This window comes from Echinops telfairi, unplaced genomic scaffold (genome assembly GCF_000313985.2).
Source record: "Echinops telfairi isolate 266 unplaced genomic scaffold, ASM31398v2 ScPeMD7_5592;HRSCAF=6446, whole genome shotgun sequence".
Taxonomy (NCBI): domain Eukaryota; kingdom Metazoa; phylum Chordata; class Mammalia; order Afrosoricida; family Tenrecidae; genus Echinops; species Echinops telfairi.
Window position 1 is genome coordinate 28,950,092 of NW_022109491.1, and position 21,361 is coordinate 28,971,452.

General features: G+C 43.3%; 1 protein-coding gene across 1 annotated transcript in view; it reads right to left on the minus strand.

The window, feature by feature from the left end:
- Window positions 1-21,361, minus strand: part of DNAAF9 (dynein axonemal assembly factor 9) — a 133,364-nt gene that overhangs the window by 63,102 nt on the left and 48,901 nt on the right. The window contains exons 6-12 of the mRNA XM_045295539.1: window positions 18,492-18,590; window positions 17,841-17,896; window positions 15,162-15,297; window positions 8,243-8,324; window positions 7,279-7,315; window positions 3,250-3,337; window positions 1,658-1,734 (exon numbers count right to left, since the gene is read on the minus strand). Of these exons, the coding sequence (XP_045151474.1) occupies window positions 1,658-1,734; window positions 3,250-3,337; window positions 7,279-7,315; window positions 8,243-8,324; window positions 15,162-15,297; window positions 17,841-17,896; window positions 18,492-18,590 (575 nt within the window). The remainder of the gene's footprint in view (window positions 1-1,657; window positions 1,735-3,249; window positions 3,338-7,278; window positions 7,316-8,242; window positions 8,325-15,161; window positions 15,298-17,840; window positions 17,897-18,491; window positions 18,591-21,361) is intronic.

Genomic DNA, 21,361 nt, shown 5'->3' on the forward strand with positions numbered 1-21,361 from the left:
TCAGGGCAGTCTTGAATTTTGAGACCACAGCAGGAGGGAACAGTGTGACAGGACTGATAGTCACTGTAGATTCACCCCTTTTGGGTCAATTTGTGATTCCTGCCCTGAGAGCTGAGGTCAGTTTCTTTGACCCACAGTCAACTGCAGTGGGATGATGGGCATGGCCAGGGAGAGTGGTAAGACTCAACAGACAGAACAATAACCAGAAAACTCACTCATAAGTTCCATTTCTTACCTTAACAAGCCCTGGCCAGTCACCCACTAACTTGTGTAAATTCAAGGCGACTCCCTTCTCACCCTCTCAGGATGATTCTTACCTATCAGATGGCATTTGAGTGCACTTAGTGAAGTAGCCCTTGTGGAGGGAAGAAGGTGGGGTGCTAGGGAGGGAGACTAGCCTGAGAGACTCTCTTCTCACTGTCTGGCCCTTTCTTTGTGTTCCTTCCTCCGCTGAGGAAGGTATGCCTAGGCCAGGGGGCCTGGATTGAGAGGAGGCCTGCCCGCCCTAAAGGGTGGAGTGGGCACCACCCCAGGGAAAGGAGGAAGGGAATGCTGATGTTGGCCATTTCCAAGGCCACAGAGGAGAGCCCTGCTGCAATAGCAGCTGACACTGACGTGGCAGACCCTGAACTCCCTACCACTCTGCAAGGAACTCAGGCCCCTTTTCCAGATGCACAGAGAGCTTCCTGACTTGCTAAAGGTCACACAGGTGGAAAGTAAAGGGGCAGTCTCAAACCCAGGGCTCTCAGCCATAGGCAGGGCAGGTCTTTCCTGGACAGAGAAACATGATCCAGAAGACCACGGGGAAAGGAGGCCTGCAGTAAGCTGAACAGCACCAAAGGGGCTATTGGAGATTATCATGGGTAGGAGAGCAGTGCGACTCAGTTGGCAGAGGGCACGGGAACTTCGCCTAAGCGCCCCATGGCGGAGCTGGAAGCCCTTTAGGGTTCGGGCTCTTGCTCCACTGTGGGAGCTGCAGCAATGCAACTCTCCCTGTTAGAGCCAAGGACTGATCTTTCCAAATGTCCCTTCCCACTGTGCAGGGCTGCAGATCTAAGAAACCGTGGGGCACGGCACTGAGGAAACACAATGCACATCTTAGACGTGCTCTTAAAGAAACCCCCAACATCGGTACCTTTGCATGAAAGTGCACAAAGTGGTCCTAAGGTGATGCAGTGGGTGAATAAACTGGGTTGGTGGAAGTTGAGCTACAGAGCAGAGACCTACTGTGACATGCCTGCCAGGAAGTCAGATTCCCAGACTATCTAGACTCCAAGACGCTCCCAGGTCCCGGGTTTCTACAATCTGAGAAGCCTCTGTCCCTAACAAACCTCACCACTCACATCTTCAGTTTCCCCTCCCTGATCCCTGAGGCCTCTGAAGTCACAAGTCCCCCGTGGTTCTGCTATTCCTTGGCCTCACAGCTAGCCTCCTAACATGTGGGAGACGCGTCTCATGTTGTTCTTCTAGCTCTGGCCCCTTGGTTTCTCATATAATGCCCTAATGGTGAATGGTCTTCTTTCAAATAGCCTATTCATTTACCAGAATATTTCTCAAAGAGGAGAGCAAGTATAAAAACAAAAGAGAAAAGTGAGCGTGTTTTTATAAACCAACCTTCAAAAAGAGTGCCTTTTAGAAAATACCAAGCATTGCCTACCGTAGAGCTGTCTTAAATTGCATCAACTCATAGGAATCTAATTCAGATCCCAGGGTTTGCTCTGCTACCTCCTTGGCCTGGAAAACCAATGACACAAACAGAGGCAATTAGGTTTCACAGCAGAGAAAAGCATGCACGGCACTTCTGGGGAGAGAGTTAGAGAGAGAGAGAGACCCCGACCCTCTAGCACGTGCTCCTCCCCTCTACGTGACTACTTCCTACACATCAACACCACTAAAATGAACATGTATTGTTACAAGCTCACAGGAAAAATACTTCGTTTGGATAGGTGGGCACTGGAACTTGACCCACCTGAGAGAGGTGGGACCTGCTGGGTTGGTGCCAGTGGATCCCTGAGACACTGCGTATCAGAAAGAACTTGAGTCTGGGAAAGTGCTGAAGGGGCCTTTGGTCCAGGCTTTCTCCTCCACTCCCCCACCCCTCCCCCTGCCTGAGGAGGGCCACTGCCCTCAGAGTCTCTGCCGGATGCCAAGCATAGCCCCAGCCAAGCCAAACTCACTGCCATCAAGTTCATTCTGACTCAGAGCGACCCTACAGGAGAGGGCAGGCCTGCTCCCAAGGGTTTCTGAGGCTGTTAATACTTAAGAGGAACAGATTGCCTCATCTTTCTCCAGCAGATCACCTCGTGGAGTCGAGGTGCTGACCTTTTGCTTGGCAGCCCAATGTGTGACCCACTACACTACCGGGCCCCTAAGATGACAAAAGATCAGTTAAAAACACAAGCGTACTGATTATTGTAGGGCACCCCATTGCATTGCAAAGCTTTCTGTCCCAGGGCAGCTCAAGAGCAAGTCCCATGACAGTCCCAGGGATTCAAGTTCAGTGAGGAGGGGGATGGTAAGGAGCTGATGACTATGGCTACAGTCTCTCGGATATCTACATCATACACAACCTTTCCAAAGTCAAATGGCTTCCTTCAGGAAAGGCAATGGGAGGCATCAGGCCGACTCTCCGCATCTCCTTACTGGGTCAGATATAGGAACCCAACTCAGCAGGGCAGGCTAACCGCCAAGCAGCCAGGAAGAGAACGGTCAGAGAATGAGATCACACAGGAGTGTCTGGGAGAGGCAAGTCACAGTTTCTGTTCTTCACGCTCTTTTTGTTTCTGTCCTAACACCGACTTAGAGGATCTTAAATTACATAGCTCAAACAAACTTACCTAGCTTTATTCTAAGTTCTCAGCAGAATATTCTGTATTTTAAAAGTCTTTATACTTTTAAAAGACTCATTAAAACAATTAAACAGAATAATAGGAGAGGGCTTCCAAAAGTGTGTGGAAAAATAAAAAAGACAATGACATTTTTCCTATGAACTTTTCGAAGCCCCCTCGTACGTCATGGAACAACTTGTTGTTAATACACCCCAAGGTCCACAAGCAGTGCTGGTTAGCTGTCCCTCAGAAAACAGCAGCAGTCATAGGCGGCGGAAGCTCAACATTCTGAAGGCATTGCTGCCTCGTGCCAGCTCCGTCAAGGCCCAATTTCACACGGGCCGCACCGAGAACAACCAGAGGGGCAGGAAGTTTCACGTTAGCATAACCACTCAGGAAAGAACCATGGCACTGACATTACCTTTGTTAGACTGGAAGTTTGAGCATAGCATGCAATGCCAGCCAGCACAGCCTCAACAACAGCAGCATAGATCTGGGATAAGAGCCTACTTTAAAAAGAAAACGGAAAGGTTAGCCACAGCCTCACAGCGTTCCATTGAAAGCTGCAAGCACAAAAAATAATCACTCACCCAAGAACTGAATTCTAAACAAAACGAAAAACAAACAAACATAAAATGTGAAAATGGAAATCACTGGTTTCTAAAACTTTAAAAAGCCATGTGCCCAAACTGGTTCGTAATTTGTTCTCATTAATCCATCCTCAGGAAAACCAGCTCCTCTGATGACCAACAGACTAAACCAACAGGAGAAAACTATGTGGGTGTCTTGATCCCCTTGTGCACCATAGCTTCATGCCATCCTCTCACCAGCCTGCTGCAGGCTGGCTCCCAGGACCTCGGGGGCGAGAGATTCCCCAACTGAGGAGAGGGCAGGGCCATGTCAATTCCAATTAAACAGCTGCAGAGCACACCCCAAGCAGCTTGCCTGACGAAGAACGGAGGATGCTTCTGAGATTTTTTACTTGCTTCTTGGCCAAACTTTGCTCTCTGACGTCTTACTTCCCATAGTAAGAGGCTTGTTTGTTTTTTCGTTTTTGTTTTGCTAGAACTGGGATTGAGGATCGCCAGAAAGGTTCTCAGAAAATCCAAGGCTTCTTTTCTTTAGGCCAGGGATTTTCAACCTCAGCAGTATTTTGGGCCAGATAATTCTTTGTTGGGGGTCGTGGGAGGGGATGCCCTAAGCACTGTTAGATGTTTGATGGCATCTCGGGCCCCTACCCAATAGATACTATTAGGACCCCCAAGTTGTGACAACCCAAAATGTCTTTAAATGTACATTGGCAAATGTCTCCTGGGGGGATGGGGACTAAAACTGCTTTGAGCTGAGGACCTTCAGGGAAGGAGAGGTATCTGAGAGAACTGATTAAGCCTTTCCTAATAAGATGTCTATTTTTACACCTGTGAGAATCTTGTAACAGCTAACAGAAGGTGACAGGAGTTGGACGGCTAGAAGGAAACAGAAGTGATCCGGTCCCATAGCAATGAAGGCCTATGGAGATGGGCTATGGTTGTCCAAGGAGACAGCAAATTAATGGCAGGCCCAGACTCAGGAGTGCTCTCAGCCTGGCGCTTTCTTACTGCCACATGCGATGTAAGAGATTTGAACTGGGGAGGAGGACAAAGGGGCAGAAGGCACTTATACTAAAAAGCCAGTTCCAAGGATGTGCAACATATCCCAGAGATGAATGACCAGGGCAGAGGGCTATTACTCTGGTGGAAGGAACCTGGAAGGGTCACTGACAAGGCCTTGGCCACTTTCAGGTGCCAGGATCCTTCAGATTTTGCCACTATCGCTGAAGTTTTATTAGAGGCCAACCCCAAACACATGTGAAGCGAATCTCCAGTTTGATGAAAACTTCCCAAAGTTCTAATACCAGTCAAGTGTCCCCTGCCCCTCCTGCTCTATCTTCTCTGACTTACACAGACCCTCTGAACTGAACCCATAAGCTACCTGGCTACTGTCACATGCAGTGGTCTGGACTAAGGCCTCTGACAAGGAGGCTGGGAGAGCTGCTCTCTGCCTGGAGGGTGTTGCTGTCGCCCTCACTAGACTCCACAAGGCCCAAGGCCCACCAGTCTGGATCTGTCAGGTGTCCTGAAGTGGGCTCTGCTACTCTTCCAGACCAGGCCCTGAAGCAGATCACCAAAGGGGCTCATCCCTGAGCCTCTAACAGGCAGGTGGAGGTGTCCGGCAGGACTCAGGAAGTCTTAACTCAAAAGAGATAAGGGACAATGGCTAGGGTCTTAAAAGGAGCTCTTAAGAAGTAGCTGAGCATCTGGCTCGAGAAGTACAACAGTACAAAGCGGGACTGCCCCCACCAACACAAGAGGAAAGGGCTGATCTGGTGTTGAACTGAAGAACACCCTCAAAGAAACTACACACGTTATGACTATAGCTACGTATAGGGGACGACATGATGAAGATAACAACGGCAGTGCCCAAAAGCAGGCTTAACAGCTAATGTTGTTTTCCTTTTTTTAAAAAAGAACTTTTTCTGGAGTGTGATTATATTACTTGGGTACTTTTTTTATTCATATGATTTTTATGGGTCCTACCTCCAGAAATGTTGGATTCTGTAGCTCTAATTGAGCCGGGCAACCTATAGCTTTTACTATTTGTGGATCCTCTACAGCTCATCAGTGCTGGTCCTTAGAAGGCCTACTCTCTTATACCAGGATATGCAGCGAAGCAATAATGAAGCTGCAGTATTATTCCCATTTCTGAAGGGGAATCTGTTTTGGGATTCAGTAGCTTTAGCATGAGTGAGGAATTGATTTTGTGTCATTGGTTTCCTGTAAAGAAAGGGAAAGAAAGGTAGAGAAACTTTCTTTTATTTTTATTTTTTAAAAAGCTTTTTGCTGTGAATTGGGTGAAACTTTATAGAGCAAATCAGTTTCCCATTCACCAACACAGACACATTTTGCTTCACGTCCTGATGGCCATCTTCACATTGTAACATCACTAGTCCCACTTCCGCCCTGTGTTTCCAGTTTCCATCCCTCCTTCTTGATGAATTCTTGCTTTCCTGAATTTTGTCCTTGGGTAGATGATAAAAACAATTTGCTCCCACACTGTTGGTTATTCTAAGGAGTGTGTACATCCTAGTGGTGTTGTTCCCCTTACAGGGCCCTCTACCACATGTCTGTAAACTGAGCCACAGGGGTGAGTCTATTTCCAGATCTGAAGGATGACAAAAGGACTTAGTCATGGGGCATTCCTCTAGTTTTTTTCTGCCCAGTAAGCCTGGTCTCACTTCTGATTTTGAATTCTGTTTCATATTTTCACCCCACATTAGGTAAGACCTTATAATGGGATCCTTTTCAGGGCAAATGGGAGTAGTCGCCAGGCGCTATCTGGTTCTTCTGCTCTCAGGGTTGTGGAGACGGATGTTGCATGGTCCATTAGTCCATCGGACAAATTGCTTCCATGAGCCATTCAGTTTTCATCCCTCCTTTGGACAAGAAGAAACCATAGGATGCACCTAGATGACCACTCGCCAATAACTGCACCTTCGATGGCTGCCCCAGTCTCAACTCACCAAACAGGATGCTGAGCATTGCCTTTGTGAACTATGTTATGTCAACCAGCCTTGGTGTGCCGAGAATATGGCTTTGAGTTCCCAGAACCCGTTCCTCATTCCTTCAAGGGTCTGGTTATATTTAAGAAGTTGCACAACGTTGCCCTTATAAACACTAGGCCTTTCTATGAGTGCACAACCTGGGTTCTGCCCCCAGTTCTGCTCCTGAAGCCTGGATGTCAAATCCAGAGACTATACTCCAGAGACCAGATGGGGTTTCACAGATTGTCTCAATGAGTTTCAGGATGTTGTCTTTTTAAGGAAAGTCTTCAATTAAAACAACACAGAAACACACTGTAGAAAGCATGAAGAATAATTACATAATGGGTATGTATAGATGCTGCAGGTAGCAAGTCATGTAGGGAGGAGCAGATGGCAAAGCTGGCAGGGTCCCCTGACCTGGCCTCTAAGTGTAGAGACAGCCATTGGGCATCTGCTGGGAAGTGATACAGCTCTGTGTACCTCGTAAACGGTACACCGAGTATTGTGGATTAAGACTGTGACAAGGTCACAGGACAGGCAAACATTTCACGAGGAACCTGGGATTCCTTAATTTCATTACAAGGAGATATCACAAGCTTTCTTTTTTTTTTTTTTAAATAAATACAGTACAAGAACAAACAACACTGAAACATCACCGGTCCTGGGATCCTCCTGATTTTTACCTTTTTGTCTGACATTTTCCTCTCTGACCACCCACCCACCCAATGTTACTATGAAACACCAGAGCGGTTTATGGACCTCATAAACCAGGGGTCCTAACTACTGTACAGCTCACAAGAGACAAGGACAGCCACCACGGTGGACGATCAACTGTAGGCAAGAAAAAATAAAAGAGAAATGAAGACTTACATTGGCTCAGTTTTCTTGGGTAGCTTGTTGTCATCACCTGTGACAGAATATTGTGGATTAAGAATGTGACAAGATCACAGGATAGGCAAACATTTCACAAGCAAGCTAGGAGTTCTTCATTTCATTACAAGGAGATATCACAAGCTTTTTTTTTTTAATGCAGTACAAGCACAAACAACACTGAAACATCACCTGTCCTGGGATCCTCCTGATCTTTACCTTTTAGTCGGACTTTCCTCTTTGACCACCCACCCACCCACCCAATGTTACTATGAAACACCAGAGAGGGGTTTTGCCTTCAGTTTTTGTTTTTAAAACTAGGAGATGAAAGTTAGCAGCTTTTGAATTCCATTGCCATTCAGCCCAGAGCTTTGGTGCAAAGGCAGGTGGATGTGCTGGGCTCTTCCATGCAGGAAAGGACTGTGCTCCCCAGGTGCTCACCTCCACCTGCACTTCATCTCCTCAACGCCCCCACCCAAATCACACTTCTAGCGTTTTCTCACTTACAGAGCACCCAGGAGAAAAACCAGGTTTCGGGTGTACTATGCAGCTAGGCTGGGATCCTCATGTACTCTAGAGGTTCTCCATGTTGCTCTGTGAATGCAGCTCCAGTCACTGAGCAGGTTGGGAGTCCCAATCAGCCCAGCCTTTCTGGATGGTCCACAGGACAGAGCCCTTGCTTCTGTGAATGCTCATAGTTCCTGGTACCCTTTTCTAGACAAGAATAGTCAGACTGCCACATGGCGTCACAAAGTAGGTCTCTTAATTTATCTTGGCCTTTATCATACTGAGCACAGGATCTTATATACAGCTAGATAGAGTACATATTGAACTTACTGGCTTTTTCTCCTAAACGAAGTCTGTGAGACACAGGTTAAGCACATTTTGTTTGTCTGAGCTAAGCAGTAATGATGAGTCAACTCCTAATCTATGGAGAACCTATGATATGGGAGGAATGACTTACCCAAGTACGGAACGTGAGTAGCTCCAAAAAAGTATGTCCTCGAGCAAGCAAGGGGTCCCTTTGGTGAGACACACTGTGCCACCTGGAAGTCAAAACAACAACAACAACAACAACACACACACATACACAAACTGGGGTTTTCTAAAGTATAATTTACTGCTTTAGATACAAAGAGTATACAGTTAATGGAGACCAATCTCATTTATCAATGGTGGACTTATGTTTTAAAGGCACCGGGTGGAGGTAGGGTCTTCTACTTCCCTCCCAACATCAATGTATGCCGCTGTGTATTTAGAACTGTGGCTATTTTCTGTGGCTGCTGTTGGCTACTCAGTTAGATCAGGTTACTGGTCAGTTCACAACTTAGAAGCCAAAGGAGAGGAAACGTATTGGGGTTTTGAATTCTTGGGTGAAGTGGCAGTGAGTATTCGGTACACCCATGCAGGAGAGAATGGTGGGCCGCATGCTCTCACCTGTATCTCACTGCTGTACACCACACCTTGTAGAGGAAAAGGTGCTCTTTATCTCCTTTACTTGTTCATTTACACAGAGGGGGGGACAGATGCCGTTCTATTTTGAAAATCTAGCATCTTCTCATGAGAGCTGCTAGGATGCTGTCAGGTTGAGTCGGTTCTGAATCATGGCAACCCCAGGTACGACAGAAGGAACTACTGCCGGGTCCTGCGTCACCCTCACAATTCTCATGTTTGAACCCATTGTTGCAGCCACTGTGCCATTCCACCTTGTTGAGGACTTTCCTCTTTTTTTTTGCTGGCCAGGATAATGTCCTTCCACAGGGACCACCTCTCCTGACCACATGTCCAAATGATGTGAGATGAAGTCTAGCCACCCTTCCCTCTAAGGAGCATTCTGGTTGTACTTTTTCCAAAAGAGGTTTGTTTGTTGACTCTTGGTGGCTCATAGTACTTTCAATATTCTTTGCCATCATCATGATTCAAATCACTAATTCATCTTCAGTATTCCTTATTAATATCCAACTTTCACATGTATATGAGGCAACTGAAAATACCATGGCTTCGGTCAGACACACCTTAGTTCTCTAAGTAACATCACTGCTTTTTAAGAGGTCTTGTGCAGCAGATTGACCCAATACAATGTGTCATTGGATCTCTTGACTGCTGCTTCCATGAGCATGGATTGTGGATCCAAGCAAGACAAAATGCTGTCATCAGCGCTTCAAGTCCTCCTCATTTTTAGCAAGCAAGGGTGTGTCATCTGCATATCCAAGATTATTAATAAGCCCTCCTCTAATCCTGATGTACATTTCCCCCCATATATTCCAGTTTCTCTGATTATTTGCTCAGCATCCAGATTGAATAAGGATGGTGAGAGGATACAACCCTGAAACACACCTTCCCTGATTTTGATCCATGCAGTATTTCCCTGTTCTGTTTGCACAACTGCCTCTTGAGTCATGTACAAGGTCCACAGGAGCACAATCACGGGTTCTGGAATTCCCATTCTTCTCAGGGTTACTCATAGTTTGTCATGATCCACTTATTCACACGCCTTCGCATTGTCAAGAAAACACAAGTAAACACGGTTCTGGTGTTCTCGGCTTTGAGTCAAGATCCATCTGACATCAGCAATGATATCCCTGTTCCACACCATTCTCAATCCGGCCTTAACCACTGGCATCCCCCTGTCAATGTACTACTGCAACCTTTGGATGGTTTTCAGCAAAACTTTACTTGAATGTGATAATGATATTGCTCAATAGTTTGAGCATTCTGTTGGGTCACCTTTCTTTGACATTGGGTACAAATTTGGATCTTTTCCAGTCAGTTGGCCAAGTAGCTGTCTTCCAAATTTCCTGGCATAGATGAGTACTTCCAGCGCTTTATCAGCTTGCTGAAACATTTCAATGGGTATGCCATTGACTCCTGGAATCTTGGTTTCAGTGAAGCTTGCACTTCTTCCTTCAGCACCATTGGGTCTTGCTCATGTTAGAACCTGACATGTTTGACTGTCTACTAGTTCTTCTTGGTACAATGGCTCTGTGCATTATTTCCACCTTCTTTTGATACTTCCTGCATCATTCAACATTTTGCCCATAAAATCTTTCAATAATGCAAGCCGAGGCTTCAATTTTTTTCTTGAGTTCTTTCAGAACTGCCCCTGTGGGTTACCGAAATGATAACTCTTTATAGTAGAAAGCCTCACCTTTCTCCCAAGGAGTGGCTGGTGGTTTCAAACAGCTAACCTTGCAGTTAATAGCCCAACATGAAACCATTACACCACCAGGACTCCTAACAAGACACCTATTCATATGTAACTTAGTCACAAATGGCACAGAAATGGAAAGGGTGGGATGATACTTAGGACTAGAGGTGAAGATGACAGTTCATAATCCAGGACCCCGTAGTCCCCAGGACCAAATTTGTCATCTCAAAGTATCTTGACTTCACTGAATTTCTGTGTTTATAAAAAAAAGATCCAATAACAACACCTGTCAATTATTAAAGAAAATCTAAATTACTGCTCCTAACATTTTGGAGCACTATCCTCACTGTCTCTCCTCCTGGTCTGTGAAACTCCTGAAGGGAGTCACCCTGTAGCGTGCACAGTGAATGGCACCTAGTGCCCACCCAATTAGGGCTGTTACATTAATGACTGTAAGCCCACTGGTTTTACAGTCACACAGATTGAGGAACAAAAATTGGTTATATCATTTACAATCTGGATGCAATTTTTTTCATGAGCTAAAATTCACCTAACAAAAAGCCATTTAGAAATAGACAGTTTAGTGGTGCATTGGTTTTATCCTACTTCCTTCCTCCTGATGTTCTCAGATTCCTTATCAATTCCTATTTAGAGAGAACTTCTTTTAGTCATTCTTCCAGAGAAGGTCTGCTGTCTTTTTGTTTTCGTTAATCTGAGAATACCTTGCTATTCCCTTCATTTCCGAAGGACATTTCACTGGGTACAGAATTCTAGGTGGACAGTTCTTCTCTTTCAGCACTTGAAAACTGGGCCACTTACTGCTGGCCTCCAAGATTTCTGATGAGAAATCCAATGTCATTTGAATGATTTCTCCCAGCAGGAGCCGTGGTGGTATAGCGGGTTATGAGTTGGGCTGCAAACTGCAAGATCAGCAGGTCGAAATCACTGCCCTTTGCAGGGAGAAATATGAGTCTTTCTGCTCCCATAAAGATTTATAGCTGGGAGGGTGGAGGGAAGGTGGGGTGGAAAGGGAGACCCGATTACAAGGGTCTACATATAGCCTCCTCCCTGGGGGATGGACAACAGAAAAGTGGGTGAAGGGAGATGTTGGATGTGTAAGATATGACAAAATAATAACAATTTATAAATTATCAAGGGTTCATGAGGGAGAGGGAAGCGGGGAGGGAAGGGGAAAAATGAGGAGCTAATACAAAGGGCTCACGTAGAAAGCAAATGCTTTGAGAATTATGATGGCAACAAATGTACAAATGTGCTTGACACAATGGATGTATGTATGGATTGTGATAAGAGTTGTATACGCCCCAATAAAATGATTAAAAAAAAAAAAGATTTATAGCCTTGGAAACCCACGGAGGCAGGTCTACTCTCTTCTGTAGAGCAACTATGCGTAACTAAACATAATTTAATATGTTTTAAAGAAAAGCGCTTCTTCTCTGGCTGTTCTCAAAATTCTTCCTTCATTCTTTTCAGAAGTCTGACCCTATGTGTCTTCGTGTGCACATCTTTGGGTTTATCATGTCTGGGGCTCACTCAGCTTTTTGAAGCTTTAAGTTCACATCTTTGGACAAATTGGCAAACTTTAAGTGATTATGTTTAATAATTTACCAGCTCCTTTTCCTCTCCTTTAGGATTCAGATGCCTAACTTTCTTTTGTCATAACTCACTCACTCACTCACTGCCATTGAGTCAATGCCAACCACAGTGACCCTGTTGGACAGGGTACAACTACCCCGGTGTGTTTCTGAGACTCTAACTCTTTGCAGGAACAGAAAGCCCCATGTTTCTCTTGCAGAACGGCTGGTGGTTTCAACCACTGACATTATGGTTAGCAGCACAAGGTGTATAATCACTACACCACCAGGGCTAAAGCACTATTCCTTTTGTCTATTTTCTATTGTTGGATCATTTCTATTTTTCTTATCCTTAAGTTCATTTCTCCCCATTTGACCTCTCCATTTTGCAGTTGAGCCTATTCAATTTTTATATCAGTTATTCAATTTTTCAGTTTTGAAATTTCTATTGGTTCTTTTTATGTCTTCTATTTCGTTGCTGAGACATTTTTTCTTCCTTTATTTCAAAGGGTATGTGTTAGTCTGGGTAGACTAGAGAAACAAATTCATAGACACGCATATGTGTATATGAAAGGGCTTTATATACAAGAGCAATTGAATATTGAGAAAACATCCCAGCTCAGTCCAGATCAAGTCCATAAGTTCGATATTAGCCCATATGTCTGATATCAATCTATAAAGTCCTCTTCAGTATCATGAAACACATGCAATGACACCGAATGCAGGAAGATCATAGGCCAGTGGGTGGAAAGTTTTGTGGATCAGTGGTAGTATAAGTATCTCAGCTCTGGCAGGGGTCTCTACCTGGCTCCTCCAGCTCAGGGCACTAGTGTAGATCCATGTGTCTGGTCAGCTGCAATGTCTCCCAGGGAATGAGCCTGTGTCTCACCTCAAATGGCTATTTATCTCCTTAATGCCTCCAAATGAACTCATCAAGCTGTGACCTGACTGATAGGCTACACTCCACCTCTTCCCTCTTAATCCTCAAATTGACAACAGATCATGTAACTACCACAGGGTATATGTAGTTGCTCATGAAAACATTTTTATGAGGGCTGCTTTAAAATCCTTGTCCGATAATTTGAACACCTGTGTCATGTCAGTGTTGTCATCTGGTACCTGTCTTTTTCAGAGAGTTTGAGATGTCAGGTGCTTTTTTCAACTGAAACCTGGACAATTTTATGTGGTTTCCCTAGAGTTCGTTTTATATATTTATGATGACTCTAAATTCATCTTCAAATTGTACTGCACCTTTTAGTGTCAAGCACAGAGTCGCCTGGAACAGAGTACCTCCATTTCCTCATTCTCTCCCTTTCTGACATTGCTGTCAATCATTTCACTTATGCTATCAGATCTGATGAAGTGTTACTATTTATTACTTTGAACTGTTATCTTTTAGATAATTAAGAACAGGAAAGATAAAAGATTTGACCCCACCTTCACTAATTTCTTCTATAATACTATAAGACAAGGCTTTCTGCTCCCATAAAAAGCGGCAGTCTCGGAAACCCACAGAGGCAGTTAGACTGTCCTGAAGGGTTGCTATGAATCGGAATCAACTTGATGGCAGTGATCGTGGTCTTGGTATGATGCTTTTAGGAGCCCTGGTGGCACAGTGTTTAAAGCACTGCGTTGCTAACAGTTTTGGTTCCAACCCACCAACTGATTCAAGGGAACAGGTTGTGGCAGTCCTTGATGACTTCACTTCAGCCTGACGGGTCAATCGGCTGGGCGGCATGCCATTAGGAGAAACGCTCAACTTTAAGTATATGGACCAAGGTGAAAATGAGCTCCATTTTCAATTAAACACTTTTGACCTAGCTTGTATTCAACCCCTGAAGGCCTAGGCTGTGTACTATAGACAGCCAGGGCTTTAAACTCTGTCCTTTTGAGGTACACAACATTCCTCATAGAAAATACCAGAAGGATTCAACTTGGAGCTCCCACTAAGCAAACTGCACTTTATCTTAAACACACTGCCAGCGGGCTAAGGAAACTGAAATACTTTCAAAAGCCTAAGACTGAAATGCCCCACTGTGAAAAGAAGTAGTGTTCTTTAGTTTTGATTTATTATGTACATAGTCAGCAATTAAGATTATGTAAAAAGGCCTATGCCATTTGGCATTTTCTGTGTATTCCAATCTTAGAAGAAGTATAGCCAGCATGCTCCTTAGAGGCAAGGATAGCAAGACTTTGTCTTAGAGACTTTGGTCATATTGTCGAGAGAACAATCCCTGGAGAAGGACATCATGTTTGGTAAAGTGGAGGGGCAGCAAAAAAGCGGAAGGCCCTTGAGGAGATGGAGGGACGCAGTGGCTGCGACCATGGCTCAAGCACGGGAACGACTGTGAGGGTGGCTCAGGACTGGGCAGTGTTTCCTTCTGCTGTGCAGAAGGTAGCTATCGCTCCGAACCGATTCAGTGGCACCTAGCAACAACAACATGGATTCACAGAGTGCTCTGGGGGTTAACATGGGGTTCAAACCCTCCATCTCCAGGGCAGCAAGATTTTGACAGCACCCCTCTTCTGTAGTCCCATCTCCTAGGCTAAAGTGGTGGCAGATCTGGGGTCTCAGTCCAGAGAAATTATACTATATTCTCTTGGGTCACGTTTTCCAAATTCAAATTAAAAATAATGATTGTCACAGGACATTCTGTAAAACTTAAAATCTCATTAAGATAGCACTGAGTTTTATAATTATTACAGACCCATATCCCAGTCTACTGGTTTCTTTTAAAGAATGTTGCTGACAATACCATCCAGTATAAAAATATCCTCACTGGCACTTTAAATAAAAGATGATTAATCCTTAAGTATGAAGTCAAGACATGACAAACTTAGATTTGTAGTGGTTGTGTGTTTTCAAATTAACTTAAAATTCTTATTCTACTACTCTGACAACCTAGAGTTTGGGTTGCAAAAGGTTTTTTCTCCTTCAAACACTTCAAAGTTGAATATATTTTCAAATTATACCTAGGATCAAGGCAAAAATACATGCAATAAGTTTCCAATCATTTCTTTTCACTCCTAAACAATTTCAAGTTCAGGTCTGAATCAACATACTAACTGGAGAACCCCCTCGCGCCCCCCAACCACAATTTGATGATAAATCTAATTATGCACTGAGTAGTCAAGGGACTCACCATGTGTTTGGCAAAGCTCCCACCAGGGCCAGTGCTGCGGATCAGGTGTCCTTCGGAAGGGAAGTTAAAGTTGCCAGCATTCAGGTTTTCTCGTGTGGAGTGATTACCAAAGAGAACAAATGGCTGTCTATTAGGGCTGGAGTAGTAAGTGAAAAACATGTGATTAGAAAAGTAACTCTAGGCCAGGGAGGCAAGTTCACATGTTCTGAGTAAATCCTTGGACTTTCATGGGTGGTATCCTGGAGTATGAGGAAAGTGAGCCGTACAGTCCACATCTAACACTCTTGGCTGGCTGGGTAGGAGTGCCAGCTGTCTCTGACACCCGCTACTGACCACCAGGGAATAAACAAACCCAACTCAGGATAATATTTTTGGCTGGTCCTACTACTTACGGAGTAAGTTCTACACATCTGTAGTTCATTTGGCAGTAATGAGCAAAAATAAAATTTTATAAAATAGTATTTATATATATTAAAGAATGAGACTAGTTGTGGTACTCCAATTATAGAGTAGGTATCAATTCTTTAATAACTTTCAGGAGGAAAGGAAGAGAGGTGGTTGAAAATGTATTCACCAACACACCTACCTGACCTTATACCTGTCTCTAGCTCCTCCTCCCTTCCGTCTTGGCTAGACTTTTTTATTCCATTTTTTCCCCCTCTTCCACTTTCTGCTCACTCTTGAATCCATTCTGATCTATGCCCTCAGTGATTTTATTCAAAGAGCTCTTGCAAATATTACCAAATGACTTTTATGTAGCATGTAACCAATGCAATGACATTCCTCATCCCAAGAGTTGTCACCTCTCCGTCTCCCCTTCTACTTGGCCTCTGAATATAGTTTTATCTCCAGTATCTACTCATTCCCACTCGTGTCTTATGATCTACTCCCTATCCCTATTTCTTCTCCATAAATGGAATCCCTATTCATCCTAAGACCAGTTCAGGCCTGCAAGGTCTCCTTGAATTGCCCCGCTCTCTCACTCCCTATATCTAAGATGTTTGCCTGCTGTTGTAACACAGGCAGTCCACTGTGGAACTTCCTACCAGATCTGGCTGCTGCTTTAACACTTTTCTTCCTTCAGAAAAAGAAATGAGCAAAAAGCTATCCTATCACGAGGTGTCGAGCGGATCACTGAAGACAAATGGTGCATAAGCAAATGTGGCGAAGAAAGCTGATGGTGCCCGGCTATCAAAAAGTATAGTGTCTGGGGTCTTAAAGGCTTGAAGGTAATCAAGGGCCATCAAGCTCAGAAGCAACAAAGCCCACATGGAAGAAGCACACCAGCCTATGCAACCACGAGGTATCGAAGGGATCAGGTATAAGGCATCATCAGAACAAAAAATCTTACCATATTGAATGATGGGGGAGTGCGGAGCGGAGACCCAAAGCCCATTAGTAGGCCACTGGAGATCCCCTTGCAGAGGGGTCTCGGGGATAAGATGAGCCAGTCAGGGTGCGATGTAACAACGATGAGAAATACAATTTTCCTCTAGTTCCTAAATGTTTCCTCCCCGCTCCCACTACCATGACTCGAATTCGACCTTGCAAGTCTGGCTAGACCAGAGGATGTACACTAGTACAGAAAGGAACTGGAAATCCAGGGAATCCAGGGCGGATGAGCCCTATAGGTCCAGTGGTGTGAGTGGCAAAACAGGGAGGGTAGAGGGAGAGTGGGTAGGAAAGAGGGAACCGATTACAAGGAATTATATGTGACCTCCTCCCTGGGGGACGGACAACAGAAAAGTGGGTGAAGGGAGACGTCGGACAGGGCAAGATATGACAAAATAACAATTTATAAACTATCAAGGGCTCATGAGGGAGGGGAGAGTGGGGAGGGAGGGTAAAAATGAGGATCTAATGCCGGGGGTTTAAGTGGAGAGAAAATGTTTTGAGAATGATGTACAAATGCGCTTTACACAATTGATGTGTGTATAGATTGCATAACAGTTGTATGAGCCCCTAATAAAATGTGTTTTTTTTTTTTTTAAAAAAAGCTATCCTAATTATCAAATGAATCTAAACCAGTGGCTTTCAACCTTCCTAATGCTGTGACCCTTTAATACAGTTCCTCATGTGGTGACCCCCCAACCATAAAATTATTTTTGTTGCTACTTCATAACTGTAATTTTGCTACTGTGACCCCTGTGAAAGGGTCATTCGACCCCAAAGGGGTTGCAACCCATAGGCTGAGCCCCGCTGATATAGATGAATTATGTAGGGCAAATGGTGCTGTCAAGTCCTCTTTCTGGAGGACTAGCTATTGTTCATCTTGAGAATATATATAAATGGGTTGCATATGCTTGGCAATATAAAAGGAAAACTTTTTTTTCCTTTTTGAAATCATTTTATTGGGGGCTCGTGCAACTCTTATCACAATTCATACAAAAAGGATAACTTTTTTTGTTGTCCTTGTATCACATTCTGATTTAATGCTCACTAAATGTTTCAAAAGTTCATTTAATAGAAATAAAATGATAGAAAATCCAAACAAAAATGCAGAAAAAGCATTGAAACAGAAAGCCTACAGAGCCTGGATTTCTTAGTTTCTGTTGACTGAAGCCGACCTGCAGATTCTCCTGACTCATGACTTCTGGACCTAGAGGTCCCCTTTCCCCCTAAAATCCTTGATCTAGCCCCGATTTTCTAGTACCATTCACCTGTCTCTGAGAACTTTACCTGTTTTCAGTTATATGGCTGGAGATCATTCCATGACTGAAGTAACTTCTGAACGGCTAAAAAAAAGCCAACATTGTTTATGTCAAGATCACAACTTTATAAAGCAATCATAAAAAATTATCAGTTGCCTACATTTGTATATGCACACATACACAATAGATATTGTGATATACGCATATCTCTTCTTTAAAAAAAAATGGAACCAGCATGAAGTTAGGAAACTTTAAGGGTACTGATGGAAAATCCTCAGGAAATCCAGGACTAACTCTTACTTTCTGTGCAAAGTACTAGGCTATACACTAACATGCAAGGTACAGCATCGCAGGGTTCAATGTTTATGAGAGAAAGCACAGTTCTTACTGACTACTCAAAAGTGCTGCCCCAAATGCCAAATGGTATATTAAATACACTTCAGTCAATTAAAAAAAATCTTTTTTAAGGGTTCAAAATTTCAAAAGCAAATTTTAACTAATAGCTATGTTTTCTAATTATGTAAGTAAATAGATGCTGACCATAGAACACAACAAAAACAACCGATAATCTCTGAAAACTGCTGTAGTATCATCTGGTACATGTTTATTTTGGTCCATTATCTTTCTTCTCTAGTACATCCATAGAATATATAGGATTAGACCCCTTTCCTTTACATACTTCACCCGCTTGAGATTCAGAAAGTTCCAGGAGGAAAGGAATTTCAGTGTCGAAATTAGCAAAGAAGGTAGTCCACTGGTGTTCAAAAGTCACCAAATCCTAGGAAGAATATGAAAAAGATAATCTGTTTGGTTATCAAATGAAGACGTGTTAACAAAAGAATACCATGAAACTGCATCTTATCCTCAGATACCAGAATATGTAAATATGTTGTTCTAAAGGTTGACTGAACTACTGATATATGCCATTACAAAAGCAACCTCAAAAACGCATGCCAACTGAGAGAAGTTGGACACAAAAGACTACTTGGTACTTGATTCCATTTGTGTGAAGCATCCAGAAAAGGCAAACCTAGAGAGAGAGACACTAGATTAGTGTTTGACTGGGGCTAGAAGTGAGAATGGAGATTGACAGCGAGTGGGCCTGAGGGATTTTTCTGGGTTGATAGAAATATTCCACAATTCAATTGGGGCGACAATTTTACAACTCTGTAAACCTCTACTGCCTCAATGTCATTGACTAGTATACTTAAGATGAGTGAGTGTTACCTTATGTAAATTGTATCTCAATAGAGCTGTTTTTAAGAAGGAGCAATAGTCTCCAATGGCTAGCTTTAGCAGCCCTTATTACAAGAAGGAAGTTACTTATGAGGCACCCAGAGGCTGTACTACATCAAATCAATGAAGTTCTACTCAAGGACATATGTGCTTATCACAGCCAGAGTGCTCCTTGGAAGTGAGAACGGCGAGACTTCATCTCATACACTTTGGACAAGTGTATCAGGAGAGACAAGTCCTGGAAGAGGAGAGCGTGTTTGGTAAAGTAGAAGCTCAGTGAAAAAGATGAAGGCCCTGACAAGAGGGACTAACACAGTGGTTGGACAATGGGTTCAAAGAGAACAGTTGTGAGGATGCTACAGGTCTGGGCAGTGTTTTGTTCTGTTGTACATGGTCCCTTTGAATCAGAATGGATTTGATGGCAGTTAACAGCAACAGAAAAATTCAAGAAATACAAATATAGAATAAAAGTCACTGCCAATATTTTGGGAAATAGTCCCTCATTCTCGTTTTACAAATATATACAGATATGTAGACGTCCTGGTGGCATAGTGGGTTACACAGTGGACTGCTAAACTTCAAGGTAAGCAGTGCAAACCCACCAGCCACTCCTCAGGAAAAAGATGAGGCTGTTTGCTCTGTTTACACTTAAGACCCTAACGAGGAGTTCTACTCTGTCCTCTGTGAGATGGAGATGTGAGTGAGAGGGTCACTGTGAGATGGAGTCAATTCAATCGGTAGATTTAGTTTGTTGTGTGTATGTGTTTTATATTCAATTATTAACAATTTTTAAGTTTTATTTAAATGGACTTTGGGCTTTCATTGTCAGCCATAGCCCTCTGCAAACTGAATGCTTAGAATTTTAAGTGGCTTCTAATTCATTTTTGTATAGTTCAATAGTTTAAACACATTAAAGGGAGTTGTAAAATCATCACCAATAATAAATTTTAGAACATGTTCTTCTTTCTTATACTCGTTTTTATTAACCACTATTTCCTCCCAATCTCCCCTGCCATAACCCTAAGAAACTATTAATGCAGTTATTGTCTTTATAGATTTATCTATCCTGAATTTTAAAACAAGGAATGAAACAGCAAAGCAAACAAAGAAAACAGCCAGCACCACCCCCCAAATCCAATGAACAATAATAAAATACTGAAAACCTCAGTTGAAAAGATTACAGAAAGCAGAGTAGAACAAGTTTAACATAGGTCAAAAAGGGGAACAAATGATAGGGTGTTACCACATCTGCGTTAGTCTACTTTCCAATGTGCTCTCTAATATCAAGGCCACTCACAACCCTGGGCAATAGTCAGAGGGCACTCATTGAAGACTTAATTCACATAGGGACCTTGTAAATGGATTTTGGGCTTTCATGGTCAGCCATAGCCCTCTGCAAACCAAGTGCTCAGAATTTAAACTCTAATCCTGTTCTCTCCTTTGGTACTGGATTGTGGTTTACAATTCTTGGATTCCACAAGGCTAGTGTGATTCTTCAAGGTGGATTTAGCTGTCACCTAACTGAGAGAGCTGGTTGTTTTAAGACAGTGGTTCTCAACCTGTGGGTTGCGACCCCTTTGTGGGGGTCAAATGACCCTTTCACAGGGGTCGCCAAATACATCCTGCATATCTGATATTCACATTATGATTCATAACAGTAGCAAACTTACAGTTATGAAGTAGCATTGAAAATAATTTTATGGTTGTGGGTCACCACAACATGAGGAACTGTATTAAACGGTCACGGCATCAGGAAAGTTGAGAACCACTGTTTTAAGACAAGCCTTTAAAATCCCAGATGGTATTCTTTCTGACAGCTGGGCACCATCTGATTTTTTTCACCACACTTTTGGCATAGCACTCTTATCCAGCGATCTCTTCATGAAGGCAAGTATCAAGTAGGACCATGTCAAGGGAATGAATTGCTATTAGATTATTTGCTACGAACAAGCAGTTGGTCTTGCAAAATTCTATCATGCAATCTCCAGCTTCATTTCTATCACCAAGGCCATATTTTCCAACTACTGTTACTTCCTGTTTCCAACTTTTACATTCCAATTGCCAATAATTATCAATGCATCTTGATTGCATGTTTGATCAATTTCAGACTGAAGATGGTAGAATTCAATTTATTCAGCATGAGGTTTAGTCGTTGGTGCATAAATCTGAGTAATAGTTGTGTCGATTGGATTTCCCTGAATGTGGATAGATATAATCCTATTACAGACATCATTTCACTTCAAGATCTTAAACCGTCCTGTGATGACGAATGTGATGCCACTCCTCTTGACTGTGTCACTTTCAGCAGAGTAA